Raw genomic sequence first — 14257 nt, 5'->3', positions numbered from 1 at the left:
TTCAGCAGTTCAAGCAAAACTATCGCTGACAAGATAGCTGTAGGTTTCTAGGTTTCTATTTGTTTGGATTTAACTCTGCTTCTTTAACATAAGGTTGTTCAATTCTTGCACAATGTATGTTCATGTCAAAGCTCCTTAGCATCTAAGCAAGCTAGGCAGCTCTGCCTTTGCATTCTACATAGCCACTAGGTGTTGTAGATTAGACCATAGTGTTTGACTACATCAACAAGAATTCATTCCTTTGAGGCTCGTAGACTACCCATCTAACTGTAATTAAAATCAGCACAACCAAGGTGGGATTAGTGGATTGCAATATTACACAATTTCAAAACGGGCTTTACAACAAATGGCATGCTATATAATCGGCTTAGGGACATCATTCAGCCATCAAAGAGTTCTCCAACTCCATGAATCACCCAGTGTCTAAATTCTACATAATAGTCAGAGTAAATGGGAAACCAGCACTGCCAATTAATGACCACAACACTTTCTGCATTGGAACCTAATTAGATATAGACAATTAGGCATGCAGTAAATTTCCTCCCATATCTTTCTTGGCCTTCGAGATTAGCAGAAGAGGGAGTTGAAAAGTTGAACAGAAGAAGAGGAAGTTGAGAAGTAAATTTCCTACTATATCATGCTCATTGTTGTATCTTCGACCATGAAGTTTCTGATACAGAGTAATAATTAATATAGGGATTGAGAATTACAGCCTTCACGATAAGGAAATAAGAGAATGCCAAATGGAAAGCCTAACATGAAGTGCCAAAGATACAATAATAAGCATCTTAACTCCTTGGGCGTCCTAAAACCAAAGCTCAATCCTCTCCTAAACAGTCACAAGAACTTCAGATGGAGAATGCAAAGGAGACCATATCGATCTAATGAATTAGAACATAATTGCAGAAAAGATCAACATCAAAACAGAAGAAAATTGAGATTCCTGCAAGAGATTCATCCCTATCTGAAGGTTTATAGGAGAAAAAAATCCAGTAAGCACCACGCCTTTCCAGAAAATCCCAAACCTAAAATTCGTGTGGAACCCTACTCAATTTCTGGCGAGAAAGGAGAGGCAAGGGTTGAGGGAAGATGACAAGAACCAAGGAAGGAGAGGAGGGAGAGAAGGGAGAGGCTAGGGTTGAGTATGCTTGGAAAATTCTGGAAAGGAAAAAATCATCCCAAGAAAAGATTTTCTACGAGAAATGTTTTTCTTGCAATCCCTTTGTGATTCTTGCTTCTTAATTATATCTTTCTAATCTTAACCCCTATCTTCATAAGATCATTGTTGAAAAATTAGGTATGAGTGGCTTTACATGGTTTAGAAACTGTCTGAGTTGGTCCAATCCTTAAAAGAGTACTCATACTCCAATTTTCTTGTATCTGATTTTAACAAACTCTAGAATTCCATTTGTAGTTGATAACATCTTCGAGAATATAAAGATTTGCCGCTCTCATGCAGATGCCATGCGGACATGATTAGATCTTTAGATCCAATCAGTAACTACAAGAACCACAAATCCAACCTATTTACATTGACCCGCCTTAATAGGATAAGGTGAAGACCATTTTTTGATTGGTTAGCATTGATAGGGAAGATGATTGTGTACCAAATTGGTTTGTTAGAAAAATCTTTTTTTTATGCGATAGCCTGTGTAAGAAAATAATGAGGATGAAGTTGTTTAGTGTTAAAGTCCGAGAAAGAATGCATAAGTAACATAAAGGTTTGAAAAAAATTTGACTGTTGAGATGACTGGAATCAGCAAAAAAAATTCAACAAGATTAAAAGTGTCACATGCTTTGTAACATTGCCGTGCTTGCCCATAGAGGAAGCGGTGCACAAAATTGGATTGGAACACCTGTGATAGGATGATCAAATGACAAGCTCTCCGCATGGAGGGCATGAGCATCACATGTTTCCCCCCTCCATTCATGGACACCTTCGTACTTCACATCGCCTCTTATTGGAATTCCGAGATATTGACAATGCAGGCGAATCTGATGTGTTCTCCCACTCCGGGGATAAGCCCTTACCAAGATCTCATTTTGTTCATCCATCCCACTCATTGATCCTCGGTGTTCAACAAGCAGCAGTTCAGTCTCATCTGTTAAAAACTTGTTCGGCTCTCTGAAGTTCCCTTGCCCATTAACAGATAAAACTTCGAAAGAAGTCTCCATATCTCTGACTAAAGAGCCTCCTGGAAGCGCTCGGCCGATGTCCGAAACAGAATACACACGCCAAGCACCGAATTTTGATCTTCCATGGCCTGATCTTAATCTGATCTTTTCCCATTCAGGCGTGGCCCCAATGCATAGAGCAATGTATGTTTTCTTCACTCTGTGATCAGTGAAGGCCTTAACAAGTTTCCTTGCCACCTTATGTGATTTAGTTATTACCATTATACCACTTGTATCGCGATCAAGTCTATTAGCAAGATGAAGCTCCAGTGGGGTGATGTAAATCTCTACAAGTTGTAATAAAATTCGATAGTATAAATAGAATGATTTCAATAACAGATAATGGGACAACTTAATCCCACTGTCTCACAGTTCACATTTTTTTATTCGTTGTCTAACAGTCCATCTTAAAGAATGATTTTTGAAAAGAAGAAGAAGAAGAAGAAAATGAATTCACCTGCTGAACTCTCTGAGTTGTATCTTCAAATAAAGCATAATGTATCATCTATTGGATTTCAGATGAACAAACAAGTAATGAATTGAATGTTCTTGAGTTTATTTTTTTGTTTAATTATCGCTGTTGGTGGGTAATAGCCCACAAATCACTTCAAACAATGATCCTAATCATCCATTCGATCAAACTTAGAAGAGCCACTACACTGATGAGCCATGTTGAGATGGGTTCAACAAACTTATGGCATACCATTGCCACAATTTATTTATTTTTAAAATTTTTCAAAATTATCCATCAAAGTTACAAAATTTGAATACTTAACAATGTTTTACATTTTATTTTTTTTGGAGCATAACAAACCTATAGATTAAACCAACAGACTGAAACTTCGCAATCCCTAAAATATCATTGCTATGAAAAAACATTCTAAAAAGATTTCAAGCTTTAAGGACTAATTATTTTTATAAATGAAATTTACGCCTTGCGAAATTCAAACTATTTTCATCACTTCATGGTAGAAGTTGTTGCCCCCTCTGTTTCTAATAAACATACAAATAATGAAACTTTTTTTTTTTTTTTTTTTAACATTTTTATAGTTTTCTTTACTTGTTTTTCTAGTTTTCCCAAAAAAAATTTATTTTCTTCCTAGTTTTCTCTATTTTGCTAAAACATCTGACTCACCGAGTCTGAGTCATGAAATTGAAGAACAGGAAACCCTAAAAACAACATCCGAGAAGAGGACCATTAAAAAAATTAGAAAAAACGTACCCAATTTTGTCGAATCCTTAGAAACTTCGAGAAGACGAGGGATCGAAGATAACACGTCCTCGCAATAAATCCCTGAAGGTTTGTTTACAACGATTAGAGACTCGTCTTCAAAGATAATATCGGTTCTTGAGAGAGAAAAGAGAGTGGATTTTGAAGATGCTGATATGGCTCTGTTCAGTTCTATCTGTTTTGATATTGGTGGGAATGGAGGAGATAACGGGGTGGGATAAATTAGGGTTTTGGAGCTATTTTGATCGTCTGTTTTTGTGGAATCGAATAGGGTTTTTTCTGACATGATTGGAAGAGGAGAGGGAGGGAGAGGGGAGGAGAGAGGGTTCAAGGGGAATAAGAGGCGAGAGAAATAAAGTCGGGTGAGTGGTAGTTTCGTCATGCTGGAAAAATGTTAGAGGGATTGTATTTGGTTTTCGAGTTGCGAGGAGGAGTGATTACTGCCAAAATCTAGTGGCATCTTCACCGTACATGTGTAACAGCAAATCTTCTGATGGGTATACACCAAATGCGACTAAAATACCCTCAAATTGGTTCACCGTTAAAGGGAAAAGTTAAAAGTGGAAAGTCTTCGTAGTCAAACTTCAGAAATAGAAACTTTTTAAGACGGCTCTTTTTGGTGGATAATATCAAACTGGATCATTTGGCATTCTCTATGCATGTCTATTTAATTTTCTTCAAACTTGTAAATTGTAATATTTATGCATGTCTATTTAATTGTCTAAGTATATATACTTTTTCTATTGTTTGCACTTCACTAGCTGTGGGTTGTGGCATTAGAATGAAGTTGAAAGTATTCCAAAACGTCTGCTCCGTTCTATGGTGTGAATACAAAGAATACCAGCAGAAACAAGCAATAGCAATACTAGAAAATGGAGTTGCAGCAAAAAGAAGCAATAGCAATACTAGAGGCAGTAAAGAGTTGCAGAAAATGTAGGTGAGTAAAAAAAACACAACACAAGTATTTTTTGGAATTTTGTCCCTTTTCAATCTTGGTGTTCCAAACAATAGAAAAGTGTTCTTATGAATTGTTTGGAAAATGTTTTTCTTGCAATCCAAAAGGGACCTTTGTTTTTTTTGGGTTTTTTTTTCCTTTTCTTAATTTCATACCTCTTCCTTGTTGGTCTCTGATTCTGGTTTCTTGTAACTCTTGCTTCTTATATCTTTCTACTCTTAACCCTATATCTTGAGAAGACCATTTTTAACAAAGTAGGTATGAGCGGCTTACATGGTCTAGAAACTGTCTGAGTTGGTCCAATCGTATTCATACTCCAATTTTCTTGTATTTAATTTGAATAACCCAACTCTAGAATTCCATTAGTAGTTGATCCTATCTTCGAGAATATAAAGATTTGCCTCTCCCATGTAGATTGCTATGTGGACATGCTAGAATTCCATTTGTAGTTGATCATATCTTCGAGAATATAAAGATTTGCCGCTCTCATGTAGATTGTCATGTGGACATGATTAGAGCGTTAGATCCAATCAGTAACCACAAGAACCACAAATCCAAGCTATTTTCATTGACCCGCCTTAATTGGAGAAGGTTATGTCATGCTACGAAGACCATGTTCGTCACTTTCACGAGAGTGACTCAATTACACATACATATTCCCATGTGAAACCCTAACAACATTGATCTTTGCGTTAGCATTAATAGCTATGGTGATTGTGTAACAAATTGGTCTGTTAGAAAAATCTCGTTTAATGTCATAGCCTATGTAAGAATACAATGAGCATGAAGTTGGTAAGTGTTAAAATTCAGAGAAAGAATGTATAGGTAGCATAAAGGTGTGAAAAAAAAATTGAGTGTTGAGATGACTGGAATCTGCAAAAAAAAAAAAAAAAAAACTAGTTATTTTTCCTAAAATTGAAATAGATGCCAGTTCTCTAATAAAAACCCTCCAAGACTAGCATTTGTTATATATTCAAGAGGGAAAATTTTCCAAAGGATGACATCAAAATACGAGAACTGCCAACGGGGGACGCACTTTTGAAAAATTGTTAAAGAGGGTTGATAACCCTCTTTTCTGAGAGTTTAATAACCCCACTTAGAGCATTGACAACCCCCTTTTAGAGACTTGATAACCCACATTTCGTCCCTCTCTAACAATTTTCCAATAGTGTGTCCCCTGTTGGCAATTATCGTATTTTGATGTACTCCATTGGCAATTTTTCCATTCAAAAGTGTAATGAGTAGTACCAAAAGGTATCAGGCCAAATTCATCAGTCTCATGTTATGATGTTTTAGAGGTTTTATCATAAGATTAGATGATACAACACGTCTCTTATTACTCACTTGTTCTCCACAACTTCGATCCAAGGACAAAAGAAACAAACAAGTCCAAATGAAGTTTGAAGGATTAAAATAGGCTTGCATTTCAATACTTGGCAGTTTACAAGAACAGCTAGAACAATTACACCATAGAGGGATAGAATGTCAAAAAAGGGGCTGTCCCAAGTACAAAAAAGGGCACACTGGAGAGGGCTAGGGGGCTGTCCCAAGTGGAAAAAAAAGGGGCCCAGATGTACTCCGAAAGCTACTTTCAGGCCCCACCTTATGAATCGAACGGCTGAAATCACAGAAGACACCAAATATCCCAGCAAATATATGGCTCGACACCATTCTTTCTGACCCCAAAATAAGGTGAGAAAGGAACACAGCAGAAGAAGAAGAAGATGTGGGTAAATGGAGAAGGGGCAGCAGAGGTGACCCTCGAAACCTCCATGGGCCCTTTCACAGTCGAGGTCAGTCTCTTCCTCTCTTTTTTTCCTTATAGTTTTTCTACTTTCCCTTCTTACCCCTATTGTCAATTGAAATTTCTCTGTATTGCCATTTCCCCATAGCTATACCACAAGCACGCCCCCAAAACCTGCAGAAATTTCATCGAGCTTTCTCGAAGGGGTTATTACGACAACGTCAAATTTCACAGGATCATCAAGGTATTTTCCCTCCCTAAATTTTTTTTTTTTTTTTTTTTTTCTATTGATGAATTTTCCTAACTTTTTTTTTATTATTATTATTTGGGTAGGATTTTATCGTGCAAGGTGGAGATCCTACTGGGACTGGGAGAGGTGGAGAATCCATTTATGGGTCAGTTTTTTTTTTTTTTTTTCTTTAACATTTAGGTTATATTGTTCTTTGATTCAATGTGATGTTGATATTGGCACTACCATGTTTTGATAATTGCACAAACTCAGCTTGTCTTTTCTGTTTTAATTAGCTTGTGAGAGCTTTTTGGGAACTGTAATAATCTTTGACAACTGTTTAAATAATAGAAAAACAAGATGAATTAGGGAAATTATTAAAACATAGTAGTGCAAATATCTGTAGCCTTTTTTTTTTTTTTTTACTTTTTGATTTAACTTACTGAGCAGAAGGTCTTAACTTCTCTGTCCACTGACTGTATTGAATTTACATTATCAAATGCTTATTCTTGAAACTTTAGTAGGTGAATTTGTTCATAGTTCAAACCCAGATACTATTTTGTCAGGTCTTTTTAATAGTTAAGGTGGGTCATTTGAAGAGTTAAACATTTATGATTGTGGGGGTCTGTTCTGATTTGTAAACTTATGCAGCTCCAAGTTTGAAGATGAGATAAAACCTGAGTTAAAGCATACAGGTGCCGGTATTCTATCCATGGCAAATGCTGGTCCTAACACAAATGGAAGTCAGTTCTTTATTACTCTGGCACCTACTCAGTCACTTGATGGTAATGATATCCTAAAAAATTTCAATATTTTTTTTTTTATGATTTTGTTTAGTATATACTTTCGAATCCTTGTATGTAGTTAGATAGTGGCAGCAGGTTCCTTTTTTAATTACATTGATCTACTTTGCTCTTGATTTCCCTGAATGATCTTTGGTAAGGGATGAAGAGATTGATATGAACCTTTTTGCCGTGTCTTTAATGAATTTTGGATGAAAAATCACATTTCTGATTTTTCCTGTTTGATTTGCAAAGCTGTTCAATTTATAGCATTGTACATGTTGCTTTGACCTACTAAGGGAGTTGACTTTCAAATAAATGCAATTGTGCTACATTTTTATTGTTCAAAATTGATTTTTTCCTTACGAACGACGAATTTACTAAATGAAAGGTGTTATTTAATTTGAGTAGTTTGTTCTTTATTTTTGAATTACCTCCAATGCAATTTAGTTGGGATTCCATTTGATAGGATTGGAATTGATTCTACCAATCATGCTGAGAGAAGGTTTGATGCTATCAAACAAAACTAGATGTGAGGATTGAGGAGATCGGATTGGGTACTATTGGCATTCCAAACAAAACAAAGATTTTTTTGGATTTCCATTGTGGTGTCTGATATCTAAGTATCTACCGAGTTTTGAATAGGAACATTACAATATTACCATCAGACATGCTTTTTTTCCCTCTTCTTGTAAGTAGGGCTGCAACTTGGGTCGGTTTTTACCCGACCCACGTCGACCCGACCCGAAAATAGCTTGGGCTGGGTTCATGTTTCTCGGGTTTCAGGTCGAGCCGGGTCTAAGATCCAAAAGCCCGCATGAATCTCGGGTCGAGCCGGGTTTGAAGGGGCCCGAACCGACCCGAGTTACTTAAGTTATAGTATGCATTTTTTTTTCTAAAACTTTGTTACTTTAAAAGTGAAAACTTAAAAGTAAAACTCACGCACGCACGCAATCACTGGGACTCTTTCCATCTTCTGTTCGTTTCCCCCCTTTAGCTCTAGGGTTTCAAGTTTCAACTAAATAGTTTGTTGTTTATCTCATATGAGAATAATCATTTTCATTGCATCAATTTATTCTCTTTGGACTAGTTATTAGTTAATGCACTAAAGAGTTTGCCATGCTTGAGTTTTTCTACTTCTATGAGTTGAGTTACCTTGCCAAACAAGAGTTTTCCTTAAAAAATTGCGTCAACGTAAAAAAACCCGACCCGACCCGACCCGAGATATTCCTCATGTAGGGTTGGGTGCTTCAAAACCCGACTCGCCCGACCCGAGTTGCAGCCCTGCATGTAAGGGTTATGAGTATTTGCGACCTATTTTTTGCCAAAGTTGACTCTGCTAACGTCTTTTATCGATCAGTCAGTGAAAGTTTTCAGCTGGGGTTCAAGTGTCTTGACTGGAACAAAAGATTGAACTTTTTAACTGGGCGTAGGGCTCATTATTTCTTCTTAAAACCCCACAATGCATCGAAAAGTGGCTGGTCTCCGAATCTGTGGAGCATAGTCAATTTAGTTGATGAAATGGTGTTTTCTTAAGGACCCCTAAAGACATGCAAAGGTCCGACTTCTGCATCACGCATGACCATGCCTTTCTGGGCTCAGTTCCCATTATTTCTTCTTAAAGCCTTGTGGTGCATCGAAAATAAGATAGCCACCAAATCTGTTGAACATAGTCAATTTACTTGGTTTTTTCTTAAGACTCTCTAAAGACGTGCAAAGGTTCGCTTTCTGCATCATGCATGATCCCACATCCCTACAGGGCAGGCTAAGTTGCTGAGGTCACTTATTCAAGCTTCAAGTCACCTCGGCTGGTTTTCAATCCTTTTTTCAAGAAATAAGTACTTCCTATATTGGTCAACTTGTCTCGTGATATGATTTTGATGCTGAAATGTATCCCGTTGGAATTTGGATTTCGCAGAGATTTTGATGATGCCTTAAAATTGACATTTTGGAAACTAGAAAGTAGGTATTCCTACCCTTGCATGATTTTTATCGGCCAAACAGCTAGAATTTGAACTGCTGAAACCCATTGGAAATGTATTCCTTTTACAACTTGCAGTCCCTGCCACCATTCAAAAAAAAAAAAAAAAGAAGCTTGCGGTCCCTGCCAAAGTATGTTCATCCTGTTGTGTCATTTTTTTCTCAATACTTGTGCTGTTATTTATTTTATTGTTCTATATTGACTAATGATCCTTTGTATGGGATGTACTTGCCTCATTTCTTCTAAGAATTGGTGTTCTGATCAATTGTCTATATTCCAATACGACCATGATCCTTGAATGGGGATTTTAATCTCTAATTTTCTCGAATGTGCAGGAAAACATACAATTTTTGGAAGAGTTTGTAGAGGGATGGAAATCATTAAACGACTTGGAAGCATCCAAACTGATAATAATGATAGGTGTGCATTTTACTGTTCTTGCTCTATTGGTTTTGAATTACAGTAGTTGGATTCTTTTTTCTTCTTAGTGATTTGTTATTAAAGTTAGCTGGAATGACTTGCCTATTGGTAGGAACTTGATTGTACTACTAAATTTAAACAAAATGAGAAAATGACCTCAAGGAGTTGAATTTGAACAAATATTAACGAACATTCTGAAAATTTAAGTGGATCCCAAAAGCTTAAAAGGGCTGAATCGAATAGTACCACGAGATTGGATAATTAACGACAATGTCCCTTCAATCTACAATATAAACTATAAAGTAAACTTCAAGACCATAAGCAACCATGAAACCATCTGCTAATTTATTTATGAGTGAAGTATATGGTTCCTTTGTGATTTCTTATTTTCAAGTCGAATCATATATTGTTCTCTATGGAAACTGATTCGAATCACATGCATTTGAATCATTAAGTTGTAAGGTTCTAATGAGGATTCCATCGACTAATTGAGGAACCGATGCATTTTATGGTGGTTTGAGGAAGGCCTTGAGATTCAAAATAAACAGAGGGAAAAGCTTTATGATGTGGGCCAATACGGAGGTGGGTAGAGTGGTTGTTTTGGTGGAGGCTTTTGGGTGTAGGATACACCCCCACCCCCTTTCTCTTACATTTCCGTGTATCCCTGCCCAATCTTTGTAGGACAAGTGATTGACAGGGTACAGGATTAAGAAGTTATGTCATGGGACAAAGGCATTTCTTTTTTCTTTTTTTTTTGTGTGTGTGTGTGTGTGTTTGGGGGGGGGGGGGGGATCACTCTAATAAGGGAGGCCTTATATAACCTCTATACTTTGTATTCCTATTTAAAATACTAGTGCCAGTTTCAATGCAGATTGAGATGCTACAAAGGGGTTTTTTGTGGGAAGGAATGTAAGAGATTGAAGCACTTGGTGAAGTGGGGCGACATTTGGCAGCCTAGATCAGAAGGTGGTATTGTAATAGGTAACATTCGAATGATGGACATTTAAAGATAATAGTACGCCTAATTTTCAAAAAAAAAAAGAAGATAACAGTACCCCTTCAACAGTTCAGCCCCTTTCCAAAATCTTTCATTTGTTATTGCCTTTTTAGTTGTTCGCTTCATGTCAACAAACCCATTTCAAATATGCTCCCTTGCTGAATCCATAAACACCCACAGGACAGCAACCATATCTTTGTTCTTTGTGACTGAAAAGTGTGGCTTCAGATTTTTGCTCTTTTTGGTATCCAAGGTGTTTTTTTGAAAGATAGATGATTTTATTAAAGCATAGCAATTGGTATACTGAAACACAGTACAAGATGTCTCACACGTTGTAACCAGCCGTTGTAATCCAAACCTAAACTCTTACAAAGCTATCCACTACGGCACGAAATACAGCATTTATATCCCCAGCTGATGCATCTGCCATGTTACTCCTCTACAGCAACAGAAAAATAGATAACCTCCTCCTCTATTCCATCTTTAGCCAGCCTGTCCACTACTTTGTTTGCTGAGCGCTTCATGAGGATAAATTCCAGACGCACAGTCAAGCAAAGGTCGTGGATCTCTGAGATAATGTTGGCCAATTCCCATGGCCCCGGAGCCTTGCTTGCAGCCCAAGCCAAAGCATTTAAAGAATCAGCCTCTATGATTAATGGTCCATGTTTTGCAGATGTCTTGTATTTTGGCATTATACAGGACCTGACAGACTAATGTGCGCGACGCGCACACGGGTATTGCTGGGGGGTGACAGGGGCAGCGCCCCGTTAGAAAATTTTTATTTTTTGTTTTTTCACTAAAGGGTATTTCGGTAAATTTCTCCATGTAGTAGCGTTGATATATAAGCCATATGTTAGGGTTACAGGATTAAGGTTTTCTTTGTATTTCTTGGCCAAGAAGAAGAGAGTTTCGTAACCCTAGTGCGAAATAGTGACCCCCCCGGTGGACGTAGGCAGTGCCGGCTGCCGAACCACGTAAAATCTTGTGTTTCTTGTACAATTGTGTTCTTTGCATCGTTTCTTGACATTTTTTTGCTGCACATCGTGTTCGATCCGTGTTGAGAAGATATTTCTCGGATTTTTCTACTGTCCGGACCTAGATTGCGCGAACCATTTTAAACCACATAGAAGTGGCTTGGCTTTGGCCTCATTGCGATAAAAACACCAGCTGGACCCTCATTTTAAAAAAAAACACCAGCTGGACTCACCTCCACTATTATCCCAAAAGATAACTCCAACCCAACCCCCGTCTTTCCTTTCGAGTTACTATCAAATTTAAACTTCACTCAATCCAATGGAGGGGGCTGCCACTTTTGGTGTTAGTAGTAATCTTCATCCCATTCTTAGAAACGACATTTTTCCAATTCCATGATATGCCCCCCATGCTATAAGATGTTAGCATGTTACCTTGCCTTCCCCAAGCTATACTAGATCCTTCCTGATTTCCGTGGCAATCCTTTCCAACGACTTAGTTTTCTCTCCAATTATATGGTTATGCCTCTTTCCATATGTGCCAAATGATAGCTAAAGGAGCTAGCTGCCAAGGAGCACAGTCCGCCTTTCCAAACCGGTCACTACTCCAATGTAAGATTAGCCTCCTGATCCATCTATGAAAGACCCATTCCTCAAACGTAAGACTGTCCTCTCGATCGACCTATGGAAGACCCACTCCATTCCAAAACTTCTTATAGTGGCACTCGTGATCGGAGCAGCAAAAGGACAATGCAAGAGCACGTGATTTAGATATTCCTTCTCCCGCTTTATACACCTTTCTGTTTTTTTTGAGGTGGTTGTGCTGCCACACTTGGGGGTGCCGTCAATCTCCAAATGGGGTGAATATTGAGCTGGTGGATCTGTAGTCACATGTCAACCTGTAAAAGAAGGAACAAACAGAGAATTGGCCCTTAGGGTTAGGGGACCGCACTCTGTGATGCCTTTACCTTGGTGTTAAAGGCCTTATCTTTTGGCTCTGAGGCCCGTTTGCAGTGGGTGTGTTATTTGGAGCAAGATATATCGGAGGACCTTTGATAACAAGATGTCCATTAGTGGTTGATTGTTTAGGGGGATTAAAGAGGTACTCTTTGCTCATGGTCAGCATAAGGAAGAAGTTTAATCAGTATTCTATCAAGACGTCCACTTTAATTGGGCAGAAATTATTGGAGATAGTGAAAAGAAGAAAGCTAAGTGGAAAACCCACCTCTCAGCATGCTTAAGCTTAACTTCAATGGTTCCCCCTCTTGGTAATCTGGGCCCGGCAGGCATTGACATTGATTCGATGTTTAAGGATCTCTTTGGACAACATCATACTTTCCTTCTACGGTCCAATCGGAAGGAAAGACTCAAACGGCGGAAGCTCAGGCCATCCTTTTTGGCCTTAAGTTTTTTACTTGCGAACTTGTTAGGAACCTGGTGCTGGAAGGGTGCTCCACGAATGCATCTCTTAGGCAAAGAAGGTCCAGCGGACAATGGTGATTAGCGGGGATCATTAACGAAATTTCTGACACCTGTAACCTCGATTCTTATTCCTCTCATACCATATGCAGTGCGAATGACTTAGCTGATTTGCTTGCTAAGGGTTGTGTGAATAGGGATCCAACTTGTGCATGGGACATTCCGTGCCTCATATAATCCCGGTTTTCATGTGAGTAGGGAGTCACTTGTCCGCAGGGCAATCCCCGCCCCTTGTAATCTTGGGTTTTTTGTTTGCTTCTCATGTTATCTTAATATTTTTTTTATTGTATTAATAGAAAGAGAGATGGGTTGGCTTTCTAGTTCTTACGCAAAACTGGATATTTCAAACAGTTAAACTTGCATGCCAATGCACAAGGGTATCATTTCTTACTTTGTTTATCATGTTCTCTATAATGTTGCTTTGTATGATCAAGCATGACTTATTTTGTATTTCATGCTTCTCAATGAAAATAAGAATGTTGATAGGTTATATTCTGCTGATGCAGGCCTATCCACGATGTGAAGATACTACGAACAACAGTCAAAGATTGACCTGATCCTGTTGGAATCGCCAAGGAATCTATCTTTTCTTTTCTTTTGAAAGATAAACAAACAAGGATTTCCAAGGAATCTATCTTTTGTTTTTTGCCCAAACGACTAGTTGCAACAAACATTATGTTGAAAGTTGGCTGGCTGGTAAAACATTCATGTAGCTCATGGTTCTGAATTTTGAGTTTAAATTAGCAAATGCTTATCATTAACACATTCCCTAGTTTGACAATCAGTTTTAAGTTGATCATTCATTTAAAGCATCTCTCTCTCTCTCTCTCTCTCTCTCTCTCTCTCAATACATCCCTTGTGGTGGGCGTGCTTCAAACAGGTGCTGTAAAGAGAAGAAAACAAGAGGGCTATTGCTCCCTTAAAAATAGAGTTTTTGCTACAGACGATACTGTGCTTCCACCTCGAGTTCTTCATGAAATAATTGAAAAATCTGTATTTCATGAGTCAATTTTTATTCTCATTTCCTTGTGTATCTCGCTCGTAGGTACAGGCTCTTTAACATGAACAGGCTCGGGAATGCATGGCACAACAGAGGCTCACTTAACCAATGATCTACCCAGAATTTATACCCTTCCATCATCACTTGAAACCCCCATTCCCCAAATTTCTTCCCTTCGTCTCTTAGCCAGCGCAGAAATAGAAAGAGTACATCTGGATCTGGATGCATGTTAAGTAGATGGAAAGTTAACTGACGTTATTGTACAAGTAAAACAAATTAGAATGAAGTCCTGA

General features: G+C 38.1%; 2 protein-coding genes across 2 annotated transcripts; one reads left to right on the top strand and one right to left on the bottom strand.

The window, feature by feature from the left end:
* Positions 1 to 1788: 1788 nt before the first annotated feature.
* Positions 1789 to 3831, bottom strand: LOC143852283 (Pseudouridine synthase family protein). Its single transcript, XM_077361685.1, has 2 exons — positions 3398 to 3831; positions 1789 to 2462 (listed from the first exon to the last, which is right to left on the bottom strand). Exons 1-2 carry the CDS (start codon positions 3786 to 3788, stop codon positions 1789 to 1791), a joined length of 1065 nt encoding a protein of 354 aa, XP_077217800.1. The 5' UTR covers positions 3789 to 3831.
* A 2163-nt stretch (positions 3832 to 5994) lies between these two features.
* On the top strand, positions 5995 to 13748 carry LOC143853095 (Cyclophilin-like peptidyl-prolyl cis-trans isomerase family protein). Its single transcript, XM_077362820.1, has 6 exons — positions 5995 to 6154; positions 6254 to 6349; positions 6439 to 6500; positions 6986 to 7119; positions 9433 to 9517; positions 13471 to 13748. Exons 1-6 carry the CDS (start codon positions 6086 to 6088, stop codon positions 13514 to 13516), a joined length of 492 nt encoding a protein of 163 aa, XP_077218935.1. The 5' UTR covers positions 5995 to 6085; the 3' UTR covers positions 13517 to 13748.
* Positions 13749 to 14257: the final 509 nt, after the last annotated feature.

The sequence above is a fragment of the Tasmannia lanceolata genome, unplaced genomic scaffold (assembly GCF_043159265.1).
Source record: "Tasmannia lanceolata isolate RefF3 unplaced genomic scaffold, GAP_Taslan_0.1 ptg000019l, whole genome shotgun sequence".
Classification (NCBI taxonomy): domain Eukaryota; kingdom Viridiplantae; phylum Streptophyta; class Magnoliopsida; order Canellales; family Winteraceae; genus Tasmannia; species Tasmannia lanceolata.
Note: the sequence above shows the minus strand (reverse complement) of the source record. Positions and strands in the feature narration are given on the sequence as shown.

Excerpts from the sequence above, each read along its gene's own strand:
- LOC143852283 (XM_077361685.1), bottom strand. The coding sequence starts at position 3,788 with ATGACGAAACTACCACTCACCCGACTTTATTTCTCTCGCCTCTTATTC. Across the intron at positions 2,463-3,397 it reads TAAGGATTCGACAAAATTGG|AGATTTACATCACCCCACTG; the intron begins GTACGTTTTTTC and ends TACAACTTGTAG.
- LOC143853095 (XM_077362820.1), top strand. The coding sequence starts at position 6,086 with ATGTGGGTAAATGGAGAAGGGGCAGCAGAGGTGACCCTCGAAACCTCC. Across the intron at positions 6,350-6,438 it reads AATTTCACAGGATCATCAAG|GATTTTATCGTGCAAGGTGG; the intron begins GTATTTTCCCTC and ends TTATTTGGGTAG. Across the intron at positions 6,501-6,985 it reads GGTGGAGAATCCATTTATGG|CTCCAAGTTTGAAGATGAGA; the intron begins GTCAGTTTTTTT and ends AAACTTATGCAG.